Genomic DNA, 23700 nt, shown 5'->3' on the forward strand with positions numbered 1-23700 from the left:
TTCTTTTAACCTCCTGCCTCACAGAGCCTCCTTGTACAGTGGTACCTCCTTGCATGGTGGCACCTCCTTATACGGCGGCACCTCCTTGCACAGTGGCACCTCCTTGCCTGGTGGCACTTCCTTGCCTGGTGGCACTTCCTTGCCTGGTGGGACCTCCTTGCCTGGTGGCACTTCCTTGCCTGCTGGGACCTCCTTGCCTGCTGGGACCTCCTTGCCTGGTGGCACCTCCATGCCTGGTAGCACCACCCTGCTAGGCTTCACAAACAGCCCAGGCTTTGTTGGAAATGGAGTCCTACGCAGATGTTCTTTACTTGTAAAAAGGGGGGTAAGTGTGCCTCTGCTCCAACCTCCCACGACTTTTACAAGGAAAGCACTTTCTGATCCCCAAAGGCACTAGAGAGCTGGCAGCTATTGGCATTATTGGAGAACTACAGCTGCTTGTTAAGGCTTCAGATATCTCTTTTACCAGCTGGGACTCTGGTCTCCCCAGGATCACAGTGTCATACTCAACTTCACTGCAGCAGCATTCCAGATGAGCCATCTTCAGTACTTTCAATTGACAAAGAAGGAAACTGAGGTCCAGGGAAGTGAAAGGACTTATTCAAGGTTACACAGCTAGCAAGTATCTAGAGTGGAATTTGGTTCCAGGTTCCTTAATCTTCAGAGCTGGTCTCTGCCTTTCTGAGAGTAACTTGGTTTGGGCCTTGGTGAAGAAGAGGTGACCCTTGGAAAAACCCAGTCCTACTGCTTTTTTAAACGAGGTTTGTAGACCTACTGCCACTGTAGACCTACTGTCATTCAGTGGTTTGGGGGTGAGTTACTTTCAGTGTGACTGACAGTGGGAAGATTGAGAGGCATTTTGTCCAAATGTCCATGCTTCTATTGGCTTGGGGGTACCAGTTGGAAATGGTCATTTGGGCCATTTTCTGCCAAGCAGTGGGGGTTGTGCCAACCAGCATTGGTTTGGGGAGAAATGGTTGAGCCAATGGAGCCTCAGCTAAAAGAATGTTCTTAGATCAGGGTCGATCAACTGAACCGAACATGGACCTAGAGTAGACCAGTAAAGACACTGGAGATTAGCTAGAGACGGCATTTTCTGGTTGGACAGGAAAGAACGGTCTACTTAAGAAAGAAGAGGTTCTCAGAATGGCAGAACTGGAAAGGGTCTCAATGGCCTCCTAGTCTAGCTCCTTCATTTTACAGTGGAGGAAACTGAGGCCAAGAGAATAAAAAGGCCTTGACCAAGGGCACACCATCTTTCAATGGCAGGGATGCTTTTTGGAGACAGATTTGTATGTTTGTATTCATACTTGTTCTACCAAGCCCTGTTCTCCCCTGCTCCACCTCCTCCCTTTGTATTGTCTTCCAGGATTACTACTGGCTCCAGTTCATGGACAGTATGGGCGTTGGGTGAGTTAGCTCTGGAGCAATAGCAGTGCTCCTCTTTAGAGAAGAGGCTATTTCAGGCTCAGTCTAAGAGACAACTGTGGAGAACAGAGAGGGTACCAAGAAGAGTCAGTTAGCCTAGACTCTCGAGGCAAGTAGGTAGTCCTGCAGAGGACAGAGTGCCAGGTCTGGAGGCATGAAGACCTGGGTTCTAATGCAGCCTCAGATGCTTTCCAGCTAGATGACTCCAGGCAAGTCACTTCACCTCTGTCTGGCTCAGTTTCCTCAATTGTAAAACAGGGTTGTGAAGATCCAATAAGATAATATTTGGAAACCTAGAACATAGTAGGCACTTAATAAATGTTTATTTCCTTCCCTCTTCCCTCCCTCCCTTCCTTCCTTCTTTCCTCTCTCCCTTCCTTCCTCCTTTCCTTTATTCTTTACAGCCATCTGCTGCTGCCATTACCACAATTGAACTCCAAGTCCCAGGACTCCAGTCCTTCAGGGCCACCTTGGCCTATCTGACCTTCTGCTTCAATAGACATTGATTCTTCTCTGTGATGTTGGGCCGGGTTAGGAAGGGAATCTGGTTTTGACTTTCTGTTCCATCATGCCTTTCCAGACTGAGCCAGGAGTAAATAATGATTTTTTATAAGGCATCAGTGGGCTTCACCAGGTACATTTTCCCCCTTTAGACCACAGATACCCTGCAATCTTAGAATTAGAGGTGGAAGGGACCTTAGAGGTCTTAGGGTCTAATCCCACAAATGACAGGAGAAAAGGGACACCCCCAAGGTCATGTATCAGCAGAACCAGAATTCACACATTTTTGATTCTTGCTGTCTTAGACTCAGATTGCTATTCTTCACCTGCCCCTCCCTTCCTCCAGCTCTAACTCCCCCTCTGGCATGGGTTGCTTTTAGCAGGCAGTTGAAGGAATCCCAAAGTGTATTGGCCAAAGCATCTCCCTCTGAGGGGTCAGGACAGGTCCCTTCTCCTCACTGGATGCTGTCTTGGTTCTGCCTTTTTGGGAAAACTACTAGGAAAAGTGGCCTTGGGTGGGAGCTGACCCTTCAGGCTGAGCCCTGAAACCAGGAGGGCCAGGGCCTCTTACACATTGCCAAGGTCTGGGCCTGAGACTTAGCTGAGCAAACAGGAAGCCCTGGACTCCTCCTCACTGCAGGCCATGAGTCCCTTGGGTCAGATGCCTCTATCCTCCTCCCAAAAGAATCTAGGCTTTCCTCAGCAGGCAGGAAGTTGTTTTCTCCTGGCCTTGAACCCTTTGTCTGGAGCAAGTTTCTCTGTAACCTGAGCATCTGGAGCCCCTGGGGAGAATTCAGACTTCCTATCAGAGCCATTCAGTATCCCCCAGTCTGCACAGGATGCAGGAAGTGCTAGCTGGAGGCCGAGAGGATACCTCATTTGAGGAGCTTGCCTTGGAGACACATGTTTGGGATACATATAGTGCTCCTGTCCTATTGGCCTCCATCCCTCCCTCTGAACCATTATCCTGTTACCTTAGAGGCCACAGCTTTTGCCACTGAGTTTGAGTACTGAGGGGGAATTTGGGGTGGCTAAACGTTTCAGTGGATTGAGAACTAAGCCTGGAGTCAGGAAGACCTGAGTCAAAATTCAGCATCAGACACTTTCTAGCTGTGTGACCGTGGACAAATCACTTTGCCTGCTTGCTTTAGTCCACTAGAGAAGGAAATGGCAAACCACTGAAGAAAACCCCGTGGCCACTATTGGCACCCTCTGGTGGAGGGGATTGTGAAGAGTCAGATACCAAGGAACAATTGAACAACAGCAAGCATTGAGAGGACACTAGGCAGACAGATATGAATTCAGGCAGAGCTGGTGGGATTTCAGGAAGCCTCAGCCTTTAATTGATGAAGCAAGCTAAGAAGAGAGCTGTTCTTCATGTGCAACTGACAGAAAGACCCAGAATGGATCAAGCTTTGGGGATCGGCCCTATTGGAGTTGCTCTATCTGAAGAGACCTAGCTTTTAGGGTCTAGGCCCAGAGCAGCCTGAAATCAGGTTGACCAATTTGGGGGGGGCCTACCCAACTCACCCCATTGCCAGGGGATATAATGTTATGGACTTGCCAAGGACGGGCATGGTGGGGAAGTGAGTGGAGTAGCCTTCAGACTTCAAGATCCGAGGGGCCACCTTCTCCTTGAGTTGGACCAAATCATGGCGTCTTAGAGCTAGGCGGGGCCTCTGAAGCATTGGTTCCAGCTTGGCCAGAATCTTGCCTTGTGACTGGTTCTCTTCACTCTTGGCCACATTCCTAGCATCTGCTCAGGTTACCATCCCTTTCTGTAATATCTGAGAAGGCTCATGGGAGAGAAGGAAGGGAGTTTAGAGCTGGAAGAGACTTTAGAGATCGCTGAATACATGATAATGATGATCATGTCTGTCCTTCGTTTTTGAAAAAGACCATGACATCAGGGAGGTGGTACCATGACAATCACATGAATTGGATTGGGGGCTGTGCTGTCAGCAGCCTCACTTTCTCCTCCAGAGCCATCTGTGTCTAGTGGCCAGATAGGAATCGGGACCACTGGAGGTGATCCTGGATGCGAGGCAGTCAGGGTGAAGTGATTTGTCCAAGGTCACACAGCTAGGAAGTGTTTAAACTTGGGTCCTCCTGACTCCAAGGCTAGTGCTCTATCTACTGGACTACCTAGCTTCCTCTGGGTGATTGTGGGGAATTAAACCCTGGTCTTCATCATGACAGGTGGAGATATTCTCCACTATACATAACACAATGCCTTATTTGACAGAGGAGGAAACTGAGGCAGTCCACAAAGGGATTAGACTTTGCCCAAGGTCACACAGGGAGTGCATAGCAGAACTGAGATTCAAATTCAGCTATTTGACCATCAGATCCAATCCTCTTTGCATTGTACCACACTGGCTACCTGTGTTGCCCGGCATTGTCTCCCATCAGTCGCTTTTGGACATTTGACTTTAAACTTAGAATGAGGCTGAGTCAAAGCTTGTAGGACTTTGATTTCCATGTTTAAGCTTAGTAGTTAATTAACAACCTTCTTAACTGGTTCCCTAAGGCAACTGACTTCATTTAGAAACTGTCCCCATTCCACAGTTTGAAGAGGTGGTATCCTTTACTACAGAAAAGGAATTCATTTAAAAATGGAAATGGATTGTAGCTGGTTCAACAAAGGGCCCCAAAGGACCAGTTTTCCTCCATGCAGAACCCTAAGCCCCTTGGGGCCTTCCCAGAATGCCTATGTGTGATAGAGAGGATGGGCCACATCCATCAAGAGACCAAGGAGGGTATTCTTAGAGCCTGGACTCCCCTCTGGAACCACTTGGTTTTCTCCTGTCCTCTGACAAGATTCTCCTCCTCTATTTGCTGGAGTCACCCCCCATCCTTCCATCCTGGGCCAATATGAGTCCAGCTTCCTTGGCCTGCCTGTTCCCATCACCGGCTCTTCTCCTTATAATGCATGAAGTTCCTAAATGATTTGTAACATATTGATTTTGCTCCTTCTCTGCCAGAGCAGGTAATGATCTCTATGATGTCTACTAATAGTTTTCATATCGACTAAGGGTGGATACAAGCCTCAAATGATGTAATGGGTGCAACATATTTTATATAAATATAGACATATATCTGTGGGAAAATATCAGTTACTAACTGTACAAAGTTTACTTTGCCTCATGCCTGTGCTATGTACCTCAAAGAATTGTTTTCAGGGGATTTATACCATTGCTAGTTAATTGGTTCAGATTATTCTAGAGGTACAGTTGGCTGGTCCATAATCACACAACTGGTTGGTATCAAAGGGCTGGGATTGGAAGCAAACCTGATTCTCCTGACTCCAAACCCAGAAACAGAACTGGAATAAAAACAACTAACTCAGTGTACCTGGAGTCAGAGGAGGTCTGGGCTCAGATCTCCCCTCTGACACTAGTGTTATACCCTGAGCAAGGGATGGCCCCCAGATTTCTGAGTTGCCTCCTTCATAAAAATGGGAATAACAGTATCTGTAGTAGGAAGGTTCTTGTGGGGCTTCAAGAGCTTTGCTCATTTGAAATCACTCTCGAAATGGCAGCAGTTATTATCTCCAAAGTGTCACCCAAATATGAACCCTAAGGGAAAATCACAGCTTGCTCTGCAAATGTGGGTTGGATCCGATTGCTGACTGCATGCATTAACCAGAGCACTTGACTAACCAGGTTAACTCCCAGCTTGGCGTTGCACAGCACCACCTAGTGGCCATAGCATACTTTTCCAATCTCAGCTTGTTCCTTCCTCAAAGCCCACCCCACCTTACGCTGTGTTGCTCAGGGGCCCTCTGAACAATTTGATTTGTTTTGAGCTAACCCTAACTTGAGTTCCAAAGGGGACTTTGTAAAAACCAAGCTGTCAGAAAAAATAGAGTGAAACATTCAAAGAGAAATTTTATGGCGTTCCCACCTCTTACCAGCCTTCTTAGGCTAGGGATGCCCACCCCAGGCCCAGATGATGCCCTCAAGAAAAAGCTCTTTGAAACCAGAGCTCTGGCGCCTGGCACATCTCCACTGGGCTTCCTCTCTGACATTCAGTTCAACTCCTTTGTTTTACCAAAGAGTAAAGTAAGGCCCATGGGAGGAGACATGATGAAGTTCACCCTATGAGTTGGTAGCAGAACTGGGAAGATGCCCCCCCAGACCCTTGGACTCCCAATTGAGGGGGTATCCTTAGAAGTGCAAAATGGATCTCCTAGGCGTTATTATTATTTGTATTATTAACTGTATTTCCATTCTGTGTTAGCAGGTCAAGGGCACAATAGAAGTAGAAAGGTATGTTCTAGGAGACTGACTCAGCTTTCATCAGTCCTGAGAAACAGGTATTAAGACAGGGACTCTTTCTTCCCAATGAGGAACTAGCCATTTGCTGGAAATCAGGATCTCCTAACCCTATGGCTACTTAGCAGATCTCCATCCTTCAAGGCCCTTTCTCCATGAAGCTTCTCCTAGTGCCCCACCCCCCAGCCACCCAAGTAGGTGATTCCCCCCATGGGAGGGAATTTGTAGATCAGCTACTTGTCCTTCTCTTGCAAACTGAGTCAGGTTCAGCATGCCCGGCATTTTTCAGATTCACTATCTCTCCTACTAGTCAATAAGCATTTTGATGCCAAAGACCATGAAGCCTTAAAAAAAGATTTGTTATTCTGAACTCAGTGTATTATTCTAAATTTATAAGAAAGTAGCTCAGCTGAGAGTACGGCAGAGGGAGCTCTGAACCTGGAATCAGGAGGACCTGAGTTCGAATCCAGATTCTTTTACTTATTAGCTGTGTGACCCTGAACAAGTCACTTAATCCCAATTGCCTCCAAAAAGAAAGACACATTAAGATGTAGAATTGCAAAAAAGCATTTAGGACAGTGTCCAATACACAGTTGGTTCTGTATAAATGCCTTTTTATTTCCTTCCCCTCTCTTCCTCCTCTTAATAAACATGAACATTGAGCAGTTAATCAGGACTGGACCCATGATTTCACTGTCTCTAGCAGTACAAGGAAACATAGGAGGTACCTAATGAATGCTTACTGACTGCCCTCTGAAACTTAGAATCTTAGAGAGTTGACTAGAGCACAGAAACAAGTGACTTGCCCAGGGTCACACAGCCAATATGCATCAGGGAAAGAACTTTTTTTTTTTAGGTTTTTTGCAAGGCAATGGGGTTAAGTGGCTTGCCCAAGGCCACACAGCCAGGTAATTATTTAGTGTCTGAGGTCGGATTTTGAACTCATGTCCTCCTGACTCCAGGCCCGATGCTCTATCCACTGTGCCACCTAGCTGCCCCCAGAAAAGAAACTTAATTCAAGTTTTCTTTCCTTTAAGGCCTCACATGAGTAATTCATATTTCCATCCTTCTTTAGATTTGTTCACATTGCTGTGAAGGGTGTTTTGTAGTTATAGTCATATAGTTTCCATGTGAGTTTTGGTAGAAAATCCTCAAATCTTGAATGTTGTCGTTATTTTGAATGTATCCCTTTTCTAGCTCTTCCTGTTGGATTTTGCTGGCAACTTACAGAGAAGTTGATCTATGTAGTTTTATTTGGTATCTGCTATTTTCCTGAAGTTATTGTTTCAATTAATTAGTTGGTTCTCTAGGGTTCTCCAGCTTGACCATCATATAGTCTCTAAAAGTGACCATTTTGTTGCTTCTTGGCCCCTGTTTATTCCTTCCATTTGTCATTTTTTATGACTTGCTAGTACCTCTGGCACCATATCACCTAAGAGTGGGGAAAATGGTCCTCTCCACTTTATGGCCAGCATGCCAGACTTGGAGTCAATAGAGATTAGGTAGGCTTTGAATCGTGTCCCTGATATTTGCCAGCTGTGTGATCCTGTGAAAATCAGTGAACTCCATTGTGGACAAGTTTGAGATGTGGGGTTGTTTTGTTTTGTTTTATTTTTTACCCCTGATCTTATTGGAAAGATCTCTCATGTTTCTCCATTCTAGATAATGCTAACTCTTTATTTTAAATACTCTTCATCAGAGTAAGGAAAGATCCACTTATTCCTACATGTCAAAGTTAAAGTTTGTTTTGCTGGTGACTCTGCCTTCCTCTTAAGCCCCTCTCCCCCCTTTCCCCTACCCTCCCTAATCCCTGTTGACTTTAACCAAATGTTTTGTGTATGTGTGTTCAAACTTCTTTTGTTCAGTTCTGAGAAAAGTGAGGTTCATGTAATGCCCACTCTTCCCACCCCTTCCTCCCTCTTTGTATGCTCCTTCCAAATAGCCTTCTTCTTGATTTCTTCCCCAGTGCACTCCATTTTTCCTTCCCTTTCTTTTCTTTCTTAAAACCATAAACAATGAACAAAACCACCCATAATCCCTCTGTTTATCTTCTTTAATTTCTTCTGTGACCCTTGAAGGCAAAAGAATTTTTAAGACTTGTCTCCTGGGGGAGGCTAGGTGGCACAGTGGATAAAGCACCAGCCTTGGAGTCAGGAGTACCTTGATTCAAATCCAACCTCAAACACTTAATAATTACCTAGCCGTGCGGCCTTGGGCAAGCCACTTAACCCCATTGCCTTGGGGAAAAAAAAAAAAGACTTGTCTCCTGGTAAAAATATAAGCATTTTACTGTCTTTTAGATCAAACTCAAATAGAAATGACTGCATATTGACTTAGAAAACAACAAATGGGGGGGAGGACGGAACCAAGATGGCAACAAGAAGAGATCAAGTCTTAGGAGCTCTCTGATAAAACTCATAAGCTAAGGACTCTAACTAAACTTTCGAGAGACAGAACCCACAAAGGGACCCATTGAGGCAGTTCTCCTACTCAAGGTAACCTGGAAAAGAGCAGAAAGGCTCTGCTCCCCAGGGTCGGAGGGTCGGAGGGGCAGCCCGCCGAGGGGTGGCCTGCCAGAGCGAAAGAACTTCAGCCTCCCGGAGGCAGCCCCAGGGTGCTGGGAGCCACAGTTCACAGCAGCGGGGGAGTCTCCTGAGCTGCACCCCGGGGAGCACCGGGCACAAAGTGGGGGAACAGTGGGGGACCTCTGCCAGAGTGAGCACCTGGAGCCCAGCCCTCAGGGCACACAGAGAGCAACGGTCTTTCAGCAGCCCAGACCTAGAAACAGAAGCAGGCGGAGCCCGTAAGCAGGAGCCCCCAGGGCACGAGCCCATTGAGCTGAGGGAGGGGAGTGAAGAGAGAGAGACTGCCCAGCTCTGTCCTCTGCCCCTGGAACAGGACTCTGGGGCTCTGACCATATTCAGATCCTGATACCCCCCATAGAACAACAGGGCCCCACCACCTTGGCCCTGTGGCAGAGGGGGGCGCTTATGGTCATTCACAGACCAGGAGGGAGGATAGAGCCTCACACACTGAGACCCTTGTGGGAATGTCCCAAAAGCTCAGGAAGCACCCCAAAACCAGGACCAGGCTGGGAAAATGAGCAAGCAGAGAAATAAGAGGAAGACTATTGAGAAATATTTTGCAAATGAGCCCAAGAAGGATCAAAATACTCAGTCGGAAGATGAGGAAGCACGAGCTCCTGCATCTAAAGACTCCAAGAAAAACAGAAATTGGGCTCAGGCTATGACAGAGGGAGTTGGAAGAAAAACTGGGAAAAGAAAGGAGAGAGATGCAGGAAAAACATGAAAATGAAGTCAGCAGCTTAGTCAAGGAAATCCAAAAAAATGCTGAAGAAAATAGCATGCTAAAAAACAGCTTAGGTCAAATGGATAAAACAATTCAAAAAAGTTATTGAGAAGAAGAATGCTTTAAAAAGCAAAATTGACCAGATGGAAAAAGAGATAAGAAAACTCTCTGAGGAGAACAAATCCTTCAGACAAAGAATAGAATGCAGGGAGATTGATGACTTTACCAGAAATCAGGAATCAATAGTTCAAAACCAAAAAAATGAAAAATTAGAAGAAAATATGAAATATCTCATTGAAAAAACAAGTGATATGGAAAACAGACTTAGGAAAGATAATTTAAAAATTATTGGAATACCTGAAAGTCATGATCAGGAAAAGAGCCTTGACATCATTTTCAGAGAATTACTACAGGAAAATTGCCCTGATATTCTAGAAGCAGAGGGCAAAATAGAAATGGAGAGAGTCCACCGATCCCCCCCGAGAAAGAGATCCCAAAAAACCAACCCCCAGGAATATTATAGCCAAGTTCCAGAACTCCCAAGTCAAAGAGAAAATATTTTACAAGCAGCCACAAGAACACAGTTCAAATATCATGGAGCTGCAGTCAGGATCACACAGGACTTAGCAGCCAACTACATTGGAAGCTCGTAGGGCTTGGAATACAATATACTGGAAGGCAAAAGAGCTTAGAATGCAGCCAAGAATGAACTACCCAGCAAGACTGAATGTCCTCTTCCAGGGAAAAAGATGGACTTTCAATGAACCAGGGGAATTTCAAATGTTCCTTTTGGAATGGCCAGAGCTGAACAGAAGGTTTGATCTTCAGATACAGGACTCAGGTGAAGCATGGAGATTGGAGTAGAGGGGGGGAAATATGAGGGACTTAATGAGGATGTATAGAAAAATGATACTGATAATATTCATATGAACCTTCTCAGTTAATAGAGCAGGTAGTGGGAGCTTTTATAGTTGAAGCACAGGAGAAAGCTGAATTCGAAGATAAAATATGGTGTAAAAATGGAGTCAATAGAAAAAAAAAGGGGAATGTAATGGGAGAAAGAAAAAGGAGAGGGGGAATAGTCCAAGATATTTCACATAATAAGATTTTTTTTTATTACAATGAGCTATTGCAATGATATGGAAGGGGGGAGGCAAGGGGGAATGAAGGAACCTTTGCTCTCATCAGAGATAGCTAGGAGAGGAAACAGCAAATATACTCAATGGGGTATAGACATCTGGAGTAAGAAAGAGTGGGGAGCAGGGGGAAGGGGTGGGGATGTGAATAAAGGAGGAGAGGATGGACCATGGTGGGAGAGTGGTCAGATATAACACATTTTCTTTTTTACTTCTTGCAAGGGGCTGGGATTGGAAGGCCTGCCCAGGACCATAGGGCCAATTGGATTCTGGGCCTAAGGGGTGGTATGGGGGCTCAGGGCTTCTTGGCCCCAGGACCAGGGATCTGTCTGCTGTGCCACTCAGTGACCCTACAGCAGAGTCAGAGTGAAAGGAGAGAGAAAATATAGTACATGGTAGTGGAGAAATAAGAAAGGAGGGAGTTGCAATCAGCAATGGCAACGGTGGAAAAATATGGAAGTAACTTTTGTGATTGACTTATCATAAAGAATGTGATCTACCCATGACAGAGTTGTTGGTGTTGGAACAAAGACTGAAGCACATTTTTTGTTATTATTATTTGGGGGAGGGTGCAGGGCAAGTGGGGCTGGGTGGAGTGCCTGGGGCCACATAGCAGGGTGATCTTTGGGTGTCTGGGGCCAGATTTGGACCCAGGTGCTCCTTGCTTAAGGGCCAATGCTCTGTCTGCCACCCAGCCACCCCTACTATTATTACTATTTTATTTTATTTTAGGTCTTTTTTTTCTTCTTTTTGGTTTTTGCAGAGCAGTGGGGATCGGGTGGCTTGCATGTCACATGGCTGGGTGATTATTGGGTTTACAAGGCTGGATATGGACTCAGGTGCTCAAGGTTCCAGGGCTGGTGCTTCGTCCATTGCGCCACCTGGCCATACCTACAATTATTACTATTATTTTTTTAATTTTAATTTTTTTTCTCTCCCCTTTACTTTTTTTGCCCAAGCAAGTCTATCTATATTCATGGGGGGAGGGGTATTTTGTTTACTTGTAAATGAGAATATTTTATTAATGTAAAAAAACATTTGTACAAAATGAGAATAAAAAAAAATAATTGTCAGAACAATAGTGTTCCATGACATACATATACCACGGTTTGCTAAGTCATTCCCCAATTGAGGGACTTGTACTTGATTTCCAGTTCTTTGCCACCACAAACAGGTGCTATGAATATTTTTGTACAAGTGATATTTTTACCCTTTTTCATCATCTCTTCAGGGTATAGACCTAATAGTGGTATTGCTGGATCAAAGGGTATGCACATTTTTGTTGCCCTTTGGGCTTGAGCAGCTATCTCCTTAAGCTTTCTCATCCTTTTACCCCATCTATAAAATGAAGATATTAGTATCTACTCCACCAAGTTGTTGATTACATGTATTTATATCATTCTCTGTTTGCTTGATTGTTGTGAGAATCAATTAAGAATGGTTCTTTTCTTGTAAATATGACTCAATCTTAGAAATAAGACTTTTATCAAAATAACTTACTATAGATTCCTCCCACCAGTTTATTGTTTTTCTTTTCATTTTAACTTTATTAGATTTCCTTGGGCAGGGCAAGTAGGTGGCGCAGTGGATAGAGCACCAGCCCTGGAGTCAGGAGGATCTGAGTTCAAATCAGACTTCAGACACTTAATAATCACCTACCTGGGTGACCTGGGGCAAGTCACTTAACCCCACTGCTTGCAAAAAAACCTTTATTTTATGTAATCAAAATTATTCATTTTATCTCATCTGAACTTCTCTTTTTCTACCTCTGTTTCTCTCCCTGTCTCTCTCCCCTCACCCCCTCTCTCTCATCATGAATTCTTTTCCTATCAATGCTCCATTATGATTTCACACTTTACATCTAAATCATGTACCCATTTTGAACTTACCTTGGTGCTGTGAGATGTTGGTCTATACTTAGTTTCTACCCAACTACTTTCCAGTTTTTCCAATAGCTTTTGTTGAATAGTGAATTCTTGCTCTCATAACTGGGATCTATGGACCTGACCATCATTTAAATATTAGTATGAGCAATGTCCTGTGTTAGATGCTGGATACTGGAACAGCTAAACAGTATGACAGCTTCTATACAGTTGAGGAAACCTAGAAGGGTAGGGAAAGACAGGAGAGGATGGGAGAAAAGAGTTGAGAAGGATAGAAGAGGGAGGCAGAAGAAATATAAGGAACTGATAGGCAGAGAAAAGAGAAAAAAAGAAAACAACAAATGAACATCATATATGTTGTATGGTCTGTTTATTTCCTTTATTTACCATTTCCCAATTACTTGTGAATCTGTTAGAGAGTTTAGAGGTTAGAGAGTTTGACACCTCTGGTTTAGACACTTCCAGTTATTTCTTTTGCCTTTTTTCACATTTTATTTATTTATTTGTTTGTTTATTTGTTTCCACATTACAACAGTAGTCTTGTTGTAAAAGTGAACATAATCCCCTCCCCCCCACAAAGATAAAGAAACATCAAGAAAAATAAAATGAAGGGGAAAAAATATACTTCTATCTGTGTTCAGATACCTTCGGCTCTGTCTCTGGGATGGATCACATTCTTTATCAGAAGTCCATCAGAGAAGTTGCTTCAGTATTTTTCCCACATTGCTATTGCTAGTTGTATTTCTCTCCATCCTGTTCCTCCCCACCCCCATTTATTCTATTCTCTCTCTTCTTTTACTTTGTACCTCTTCAAAAGTGTGTTGCATCTGACTATCTCTCCCATGATCTTCCCTCTCTTCTATCACTTACTCCTCATCTTGTCCTCTTTCTCCTATCTCTTTCCTCTTCTGTTTCCCTCTAGGGTAAGATAGATTTCCTTACCCTATCAAGTGTGTATGTTATTTCCTCTCTGAGTCACTTCTGATGAGAATGAAGGCTCACTCATTCCCCCTTGCCTTCCCCTCTTCCACTCCTTTGCAAAAGCTTTTTCTTGCCTATTTTAGGTGAAATATCTTAGCCCATTCTACTTCTAATTTCTCCTTCTCTTGATACATTCCTTTCTTACACATTAACTCCATATTTATAATGTTCTATACCTTCATATTCAGCTCCCTCCTGTGTCCTGTCTATATAGGCTCCTTCTAACTGCCCTAATAAATGAGAAGTTTCATATGAGTTATCAGTATATTCTTCCCATTCAGGAATACAAGCAATTCAACATTATCATTAAATCCTTCATCATTTGGCTTTCCTGTCCACCCTCTCCATGCTTCACCTGAGTCCTGTACATTGGAGATCAAATTTCCTGTTCAGCTCTGGTCATTTCAACAGGAAAGTCTGAAAGTTACCAATTTTGTTAAATGTCCATCTTTTCCCCTGAAAGAGGATGTTCATTTTTGCTGAATGATTGATTCTCAGTTGTAATCCAAGCCTTTTGTCTTCTGGAATATTATATTTCAAGCCCTATGAGCCCTTGATGTAGACACTGCCAAATCCTGTGTAATCCTGGCTGTAGCTTCATGATATTTGAATTGTTTATTTCTGGCTACTTGTAATATTTTCTCCTTGACTTAGGAGTTCTGTGATTTGGCTATAATATTCCTGGGAGTTTTTCTTTGGGGATCTCTTTCAAGAGGTGATCGGTAGATATTTTCAAGTTCTATTTTGCCCTCTGCTTCTAGGATATCAGGGCAATTTTCTTGGAGAATTTCTTTAAAAATAAAGTCTAAGCTCTTTTCCTGGATATGACTTTCAGTTATTTCAATGTATTTGTTTTTCTAGGTTTCTCTTTTTTTTAGGTTTTTTTGCAAGGCAAATGGAGTTAAGTGGCTTGCCCAAGGCCACACAGCTAGGTAATTATTAAGTGTCTGAGACCGGATTTGAACCCAGGTACTCCTGACTCCAGGGCTGGTGCTTTATCCACTATGCCACCTAGCCATCCCTCTAGGTTTCTCTTAACTCCTGTATTTATAATTAAGAATTTCTCTTCATCCCATCTCTTCCATTAAGATTCTTTTTCACCTGTAGGATTGCATGCAGGTAAATTGTTCTTGGTTGTAAACCTTTATCTTTTTTGCCTTTTGAAATATCATGTTGCAAGATCTCTCCCATAAGTCTCTGCTGCCAAATCTAGTGATGTTGACTAGTTCCTTGGTATTTGAATTATTTCTTTCTAGCTGCGTATAGTATTTTTTTCCTTTTACTTGGAAGCTATGACTTTGACATTCCTGGGAATTTTCATTGGGGGGGGGGCTCCTTTCATGAAGTGACTGCCATATTCTTTCTATTTCTCCTTTGCCCTCTGGTGAATTTGGGCAGTTTTCATGTATGATTTTGTGAAAATTTATATTCTTTTGCTTTTTGGTCATGGTTTCTGGGAGTCTCTTAAATTGTCACTCCTTGACTTGTTTTCCAGGTCAGTTGTTTTTGAGAATATATAACTTTAAACATTTCTTCTATTTTTTTTTCAGTCTTTGAGTTGTCTTTGATCCATTCTAACTTTCAAGGACATGTTTTCTACCTTCTGTTCTCAGTTCGTTATTCTCTTTCTAGTTCTTTCCTCCAGAGCTTTTATTTTACCTATCATTTTAGTTTTTAAAAATCTCCTGCTTAATTTTTTCCCAAGAATTCTTGTAATCCTGGTCAACCCAGTTTTTCTCCTGAGACATTGCTTGTATTTGTGGTGTTCTTACTTTTTTCTTCTGTGTTTACCTCTTGGGCATCTCTTGTTCCATAATACTCTTCATACTGTCTAGAATCTTCTTGTGTTTAACCATATCTCCATTCTCAGTTTTTAATTTAAGATTCTGGCCAGAGCTAGGCTAGTTCCCCTTCAGCACTCATGGACAGGTTAAACCTGAAATGGAGTGTCTTTCCACTGCCTTCCCCTTCCCTTGATGTATCTTTGCTCAGAACACAGGCAGACTTCATTGACCCTGGTCAGAGCTCTGCAGTTGGCTGTCCCTATTCAGGGGTGCTGCCTTCAGTCCCATTTCCCTTATCCCACCCAGGCTCACCCTGGTCCTTTGCTGCAGGCCCATTCACTTGAACATATGTCAGCTTTCTTGGGAAGATTCTTCTTTGAGCACTTAGTTTCTAGTTCTCTTTTGGGGTGATCTTAGTCTTGTTGAAAGAGCTTTACTGATGCTTCTTTTGGATTTCTTGATCATTTTTCAATCTAGTGCCTATTTGAGATCACTGCTGAATATGTAGGAGAGTTGGCTCCTCTATGGCCTTTCCCACTGTCATGCTAACTGGAAGTCAGAAGCATGATACTCAATATTTGTTGCGTAGATGAATAAAAGAATGAACAGATGGGGGCAGCTAGGTGGCGTAGTGGATAGAGCACTGGCCCTGGAGTCAGGAGTACCTGAGTTCAAATCCAACCTCAGACACTTAATAATTGCCTAGCTGTGTGGCCTTAGGCAAGCCACTTAACCCCATTTGCCTTGCAAAAACCTAAAAAAATAAAATAAAAAAATGAATGAACAGATGGATGAATCAATGACTACAAAGAATAGAAAGATGAGTAGAGGATCCCAGAAACTCAGTGGGCAGGGACTTTAATGCTGTTGAATTCAGCCCAAACCTCAGCCAGAATCTCTTCTTCAACATCCCAGAGTTTGTTTGAAGACCTCTAGGTCTAGGGAAGGGGGTGGTGATTCCAGGACTCCAACTCCATGCTCTTTTCATGACAATATCTGGCCTCTGTTGTGTGTTTCTGGAAATGAGTTATTCTGTGTGTATGTTTATTAGATAAGTGTACTTGTCACTATGAAAATGCTTCTCGTATGCAAGGTAATACTGAGCAGATCTTTGTTTATGAGAACCACATTTTTATCCAGAAGTTCAGGACATTGATGTTATATGCAGCCACCCTCCCAAGCCCTGACTGGTCCATCTAGTCATAGCCAACTTGTCCTCTCTCCCTTGGTGGGCTATTTTGCAGCTTTTATAGTGAGTAAGGCATTAGGAGGCTGGGGTGGAGGTGCTGGTCTTCTCCTAGTCAAAAATAGCTTTTTTTCCTCCCACCCATCCCCTGCCAAAATGTTCCAGGTACTTTGTGACCACTTCTCTAACCCACTTAGAATGTTCTAGTTGAAACGAAGGTTATTTATGTCTGTTTTTTCTTCCCTGCTGGGCTGTTAGCTCGGTGAGAGGCATCATTCTTTGTGCCCAGCTCACTGGCACTGAACGTACTGCTACATGAGTGAAGGACAGAGCAGAACCATAACTAGGGTGGGGCTACTGGGCATTCACTGCAGAGCTGCTGAATTTAGAGGGCTCAGTTATCAAGACTAATTGATGAAAATAGGAAACTACCAAATGATAAGCTTGAGGGAGCTCTTCCCCCTCTCTAGAAGTGGCTTCACTGCTTGCTAGCTGATGTGGTGGTATGTCTATCTCCCCCAATTGCCCCAATTAAGGTTATGTTTTGTTTCACTTTTCCCAGGCCCAATGCTTGGTACCGGTCTTAGGTAGCAAAATTCCCAGTTGTGCTCAGAATAAGAGAATAGATGGATGAGGGGATGGAAAAAAATGTTTCTCTTCTTGTTCCAAAGAGGCTACTGAATTAGGCAGTGGAAGCTGAGGAAAGGGAGCTGGGTTCTCTCTCTTTGGCTCTTTAGGATGAAGAGGCCAAGCCAGGCCTTCCTTGTGCCTGCTGAGAAGCACTTGGCCTTGCCCTGCATTCTGGGAAGCTTTCAGACCAATGCTGGAGCCTCCCGAAGTATTCCAGGTGACCATGCTCATCGCGATGGCATTCTGCTCATCACGTGGCCTCCCCACATCCTTGGCTCAGCATCTCCAAGGCTCACTTGGTGCTCTTCTTCCCTAGCTGCCTCCAACTTGGGTCTGGAGAATAAGAAAACAGCTACCCACCCCAAGTCGTCATGGCAACAGCCAGTGAATGTGTTCCTCTCCTCCAGCCGGCCCCCAGGTGTGGAGGAGCTGCATCAGGAAGCTCAGCTTAATCTTCAGAGCTTGCTGCAAGGTACTGCTGCAAGGGGAAGGGCCCAGGGGGGAGGGCCCCATGAGGGAGGAAGCAGAGGCAGCTCATCCCATGGATTCAGTCACCAGGCCAAGTTCCAAGCACCGTGGCCTCAGTGTTTGGGGGCAGCAGCACCGTTGTTGAGAGGTGTGGTCGGTGGCTGGTGTCCACGCTTCATCTTCCAAAAAGCTAGATAATTGGCAGTGCTTTGCTCCTTCAGATGTAGGTGTGGGGGCAAGGTGATGTCTGGTAAGACCCTCAGTGAAGTGCTGGTAGAGGCCACCTGAGGCCATGACCTCTGCCTTAGGATTCTGCCCAGCCCTGAACTCTTCTGTCCTCATGCCCCACACATGCTCCTGGCCTGGCTAAGAGGCAATGTGGAGAGCTTGTGCAGGTTTGGGGCAAAGAAGGCTGTCAGCATTTCTGGCCTGCCAAATCTGAGCAGGCTTGGCTAGCATGGGGAACAAGAGACACCTCAGACTTCCATAGACCCAGACTAGTCAGGAGGGATCTGGGCTCTAATCCTGACCCCAGTCAGTACCTAGAGAAAATCATCGAACTCTGAGCCAGTTTCCATATCGCCAAATTGGATAGAATGATGCTGGCAGTCCCTGCCTCACTGGCTCAGTGTGGGAAAGCTAGAAGTCAGGATGATTCCAGGCTGGGGGGAGGTCTCCCACCCTGTTCTTAGCTCTGCTGCCTTCTCCTGGACTGCACTGAACACGCCCCCAACCTCCAAACCCCCAGATTGCTGCCAAGCACCTGACGCCCAACTCTGGCTTGTTCCCAGCACCCACTCAAGATGCCACCACATTGATACTCATGAACAGTACTCATTATTGCTGCTGCCTCCCTTCTCCCCTCCTCTTCTGGGGTCCTTGTTGCTATGGCAACCCTGTCTGGAATCCTCATTTTCCAAGGCACAGCACTACTCCCATCCTCCTGTAACACGGCTATTCTGGGAGACCTAGACCTAGGCCTCAAGGAGATGTGGCCCCTGCCCACTTTCAGCCCATAGGGATCAACATTGAGATGCTGCTACTGCTTTTCCTTTCTCCAACTTTGTCCCCAAAGACCTTCGAACAGTCAGTGCTTCCTCCTCTTTGCTTTCAGGCCACCCTCCACACACTGCTGCTGTCTCAGGAAGCAGGAACTATCAGATCAAGGTGAAATTCTGTCAACTGACCCAGCTTTCTGTCTTCCTAGTCCCTAATGGGACCTTTTCCATCCCAGTCGGCAGGGACACCTCACTTTCTCTTGCATATATTCTTTCTTCTTCTAGTCTAAAATGACTTCCTCCTTGGACCATCCACCCTTCTTTCTTCCAGGTCAAGCTGATCTCCCCTCCTCCAAGAAGTCTCCAGTGACTCCCCCACTTCCCCTCCAACCAGCTTTGCTTTTCATCCCTTACACACACACACACATATGCAAACATCTGTGTTTCTGTATACGTCTGTTTATCCATATATGGAGAGTCTCTACTCCCTGTTATGACCCCCTCATGCTTTGTCATTGTTCTTGGGTTGATTTGGTCATTCTTGTGTGTCTATCTTGTTTCCCCGCCTAAACCATAAGTTGCTCCATGATGGGGACTGGTATTCTACCTGTGTTTTTCCCAAAATGTCAGTAATGGACCTGACTGATTCACGGTAAGTGCCATGAAATCTTATTAAAGGGACTGCAGGGTGGTGAATGTTAAATGCTCAAAAGTGAGAGGACTGGGAGCAGTTAGGTGGCACAGTGGATAGAGCACTAGCCCTGGAGTCAGGAGGACCTGAGTTCAAATTTAACCTCAGACACTTCATAATTGCCTAGCTCTGTGACCTTGGGCAAGTCACTTAACCCCATTGCCTTAAATAAATAAATGTTTTTTAAAAAGTGAGAGGACCTATTGGCACAAAGAATGAAAAGCCAAATTTGCTACCCCACCTTCCCCAAGGGATGTCAACATGGATGACTTGGTTTCATCTAGGGGATGACACAAGCCCATCCCATCCCCAGTAGCATGGGGCTACACCTGTTCAAGGGCAGTGCTTCCCAGGGTAAGACACAGTAGAAAAAGCCTACAATTTGTCTAGTTGGTGGACCTGGGTTTCTGCTACCCTACTATCCATGTGACTTGGAGTTAGTCCTTTCTCCTTTCTGAGCCTTAGTTTTCTCCTCTAGAAAATGAGGGGTCTCAAGTAAATGAGGCAACTCAGCGGCCCAGTGAATAGAGCTCTGGGCCTGGAATCAGAAAGACCTGAGTTCAAATGCGACCTCAGTCATTTGCTAGCCATGTGACTCTGGGCAAGTCACTTCACCCTATTTGTCCCAATGTGCACTGTAGAAGGAAATGGCAAAGCATTCCAGGTTCTATGCTAAGAAAACCCCAAACGGGGTCACAAAGAATTGGATGTGACTGAACAGAAACAACAACAGCTGCAGCAGCAGAGTAAATTCCCTCTAGAGTCTATTCCTGCTTGAAATCTCTGAGCCTGAGAGCATGAAACCCCCAGGGGCTTCCATGGCTGCCATTTTTCCTTTGGCCACTGGCCAAGCACTGGGGTTCCTCTTCCTAAAGCCAGGCATAAATGCAGCCAGGCATTTTCCAGATGTTAGGAACCCTCTCCCCCAACCCCTATCCCCAGTCAGGACCTTTGTATATGTCACCTTTGAATCCCAAGTGATCCCCAGAACTGACCCTTTTCTTCCCCATTCTCCTTGAGGCTTCTCCTGACTGGGGCTTCTCTGAGGCTGCAATATCCTTCCCAAAATAGTTCTGACCTTCATGGGTCTCCTGGGCACCCACAGAAGCCATGATCAGGACCCCCTTGTTGACAGGAGGCTCTTCTCCAACTCTTTGGCCTTAATGGCATACAATGATAGAATCATACCATGGCACCCTCAAGTGAGAGAATGGGTCAGCATGGAGTGGCCCAGCTACTGAAGTGAATTTTAGGGGTTTTTTTGGCAAGGCAAACGGGGTTAAGTGGCTTGTCCAAGGCCACACAGCTAGGTAATTATTAAGTGTCTGAGACCGGATTTGAACCCAGGTACTCATGACTACAGGGCTGGTGCTTTATCCACTACACCACCTAGCTGCCCCTTTGAAGTGAATTTTAAAGATGGAAGGATGTACCCCATGATGGGCCATGATGGAGCCAAGTGCTTATTGGCTGTTTGTTTGAGCCTGGTGACGGACCTGTGCCTCAGGACACCTCACCCAGAGACCAGGGACAGAACTGCTACTTCACAACAATAGCTTAGCACTGAGTAAGTCAAAGTAATGAGAATTAGTTGAAATAGAAGACTATTGGATAGAAGGGAGTGACCTTCCTCCCTCCCTTTCACAATATCCTAGGGTCTCTGTCTCCTCATGACAAGCTGTCCTAGGAGTCAAAGGTGACCTTTAGGCCATTTCCCCCAGGTGCCATTCATGGCTCCCTCCCCAGCTCAAGTTTGAGCTAGAGGAAACAAGGAGGCAAAGTTGCCCAGTCGATGTTTAGAGCAGGATGATTCCTCTCCTTTCAGAGGAAAGGGATGCAGAAATTGGATCACAGGCTCTGAAATTCAGAGCTGGAAATTCAGAGCTGGAAGTGACATCAGAGCCTATTTAATCCAACTTCCCTCCATTTTGTAGCTGAAGAAACTGAGGCTCCAAGAGAGAGGCAGGGACCTTTCCAAGGGTCCCTCCTACAGCCAAGAAATGGCAGAGCTGGAACTAGAATCTAGGAACACCAAGATAACACTTTCCAAGAGCCAAGCTGGGCACAGCCCTGCTCCTTGGGTCTAACTCCCATGTGCTTGTCCTCACACCTTGTCTTTTGCAGAAGAATATGAGCAACAGTACTTGGAAGCCAGGATTTCTGGACATACCTTCCGCACTCCAGCCGCTGACGACCCCCCAGAGCCTGCCCTCAGCTCAAGGCCTCAGTCAGCCAAGCGCTTGGAGTTGGTGTTGATGGTGAGTTTCAGCCTTCTTTCACTGACCAGGACCATGGTTAGCCCCTCCTATCCCCCCCATGGCAGAGAAGAGCCACCTCTGTTCTTCTGGCCTATCAGGAAGGAACAGAGAGCCCTCTGCTCTTATCCTTCTGTCCTATGCCCATGAGGAGGCTCCCAGTGAAAGGGCCCATTCAGCTGCCAAGGACTCATTGAGAGGCACCATAGTGGTATAGGAATATTGGGAAGGACTTGGTATCAAAAAGACCTGGGTTCAAATCCCAACTGTGTGATCCTGGGCAAGTCGCTGCCCCTTTCTTCACCTAAGCTTCCTCATCTATAAAATAAGATTAGATTTTATAGCTTTTGAGATTCCACAATAGATAGTTCTCCCATCCTTCTTTCACTTTAGTGATTCCCCAAAGCACAACTAATCAGCCACCTTCTGGGGACCATTTCCTTCCCCAGTCAGCCCCATAGACCTGCCATTACCCTGTTTCCATTGGCCTTTTTCTTAATAGCCCACAAGCCGAAGAGGGAACGGAGACAAGACCACCACTCAGGGTGTGAGGCCCCCTGAGTCTTCCCTGAGCCTGCCTGCCTCTCCAGACAAGCCAAACACCTGGAGCAGACCCTTCCCTCTACCCATCCTGGAGGAGAAGAGGTGGCATCCATCCTGTTCCACCCAAGGCAGCATCGTGCCCATCAATGTCTCTGGTAGAGTTTCCTGGGGATCCCTCTGTCTTAACCCTAGGGACCCACCCAGTGTGACTGAGTCAGCAGGGGAGGGGGTGGCACCTTCTCAACTGATATTCCTTAGACTTGACAGCCAGGAGCTGAAGGGTAATTCTGCTGCCATCCCAATGACCTGAATGCACTGCCACACCATTCCAGGTCAGCCAGCGGCCAAATAGACAGAAGTTTGCTGCCAAAACCTCGCAAGCAATTTAAGAATCTGTGTCCTCCTTGGAGAATAGAAAGTAGCTTCAAATTAGGGAATTCTGGAATTTGTTTTCAATGAAATCTTCCATGGGGAAGCAGATCTTGGACTATGGGAGGAGAACACTGACCACCTTGTAAAGCCAAGTGATAGAGATAGACTACAGCCAGATTTCACTTTCTTCATCCTTCCTTCCTTATTTCCTTCCTTCCATCCTTCCTTTCTTTTTCTTTCTTTCTTTCTTTCTTTCTTTCTTTCTTTCTTTCTTTCTTTCTTTCTTTCTTTCTTTCCTTCTTTCCTTCCTTCCTTCCTTTTTCTCTCCCTTTCTTCCTTCTTTCTTTAGTCTCCCTCCTCTGAATATGACCCTCAGAACTGCAGGGTAACTGCTGTAGTCCTGGACACTGGGCCTTTTGTTGCAACCTGAACTGACACTGTTGCTTTTTAGGCTGCCATATCACATCATGGCCTCATTCTGAGTTGGCTTCTTCCTACCATGAGATCTTGTGATTCTATGGTCAGGTTGGGGGCCAAGTGAAGCTCAGTCCCTCCCCTAGTGCCTATTGGTCTAGGGTTATCAGAGCTGCAAGGCCAGTTCCATTCTGAGGGCAAAGCCAGGGGCACTCTCTGGGTGAGGATTTGTATGAGACCGCAGGGACAGAGAAAAAGTAATTCTCTCTGAACATGGGGCTGGTTCAAATATTCACCCAGATTTGTTGGTGGCTGGTGACATAGAGAAATCAGGAAAGAACTAGAGAGTGTGGATACCCTCAGGAGAACCCAAACAACCTGGCTTGATGGAGACGGACGAGGTAATGTTTACAGGCTTTCTTTCCAAACTGGGATCTTGCCATCTGTAATATTGTCCCTTGTTTTCTCCCACGAAGTCACATCATTCTGCTACTATGATCTTTCTCCAACACATATAGTCACTATTCTGAACTAGACAGTCGGCATTTTCAGATACCACCTTGGTTCTCCTAATGCTATGTTCGACTCATCTGTTTTTGTTTGCTGGAAGGTGAATATTAAGAAACAAATTGAGAGTGGTGCTTCTAACCACTGCCAACTATAGCAAGCAGTTCTTCATTTCAGTGAATAGAAGGACAGACTTGGTTTCCAAAAAATTTCCTGCAAAAGCAGAAGAGAGTAGGATGCTAGAGCAATGGGGAGGGAGCCGGTGGCTTTAGGAGGCTCCAAGCTCACTTTACATAATGGCCAAGGAAGCCAATGTTATCTTTGCAACATCAAGAAT

The 23700-nt window shown here is 45.2% G+C and overlaps 1 protein-coding gene across 3 annotated transcripts in view; it reads left to right on the forward strand.

The window, feature by feature from the left end:
* Positions 1-23700, forward strand: part of NHSL2 (NHS like 2) — an 80125-nt gene that overhangs the window by 35691 nt on the left and 20734 nt on the right. For all 3 annotated transcript variants that reach the window (XM_074201675.1, XM_074201676.1, XM_074201674.1), the window contains exons 2-4: positions 17432-17587; positions 21397-21530; positions 22030-22225. In XM_074201675.1, the coding sequence (XP_074057776.1) occupies positions 17432-17587; positions 21397-21530; positions 22030-22225 (486 nt within the window). The remainder of the gene's footprint in view (positions 1-17431; positions 17588-21396; positions 21531-22029; positions 22226-23700) is intronic.

The sequence above is a fragment of the Macrotis lagotis genome, chromosome X, assembly GCF_037893015.1.
Source record: "Macrotis lagotis isolate mMagLag1 chromosome X, bilby.v1.9.chrom.fasta, whole genome shotgun sequence".
NCBI lineage: Eukaryota > Metazoa > Chordata > Mammalia > Peramelemorphia > Peramelidae > Macrotis > Macrotis lagotis.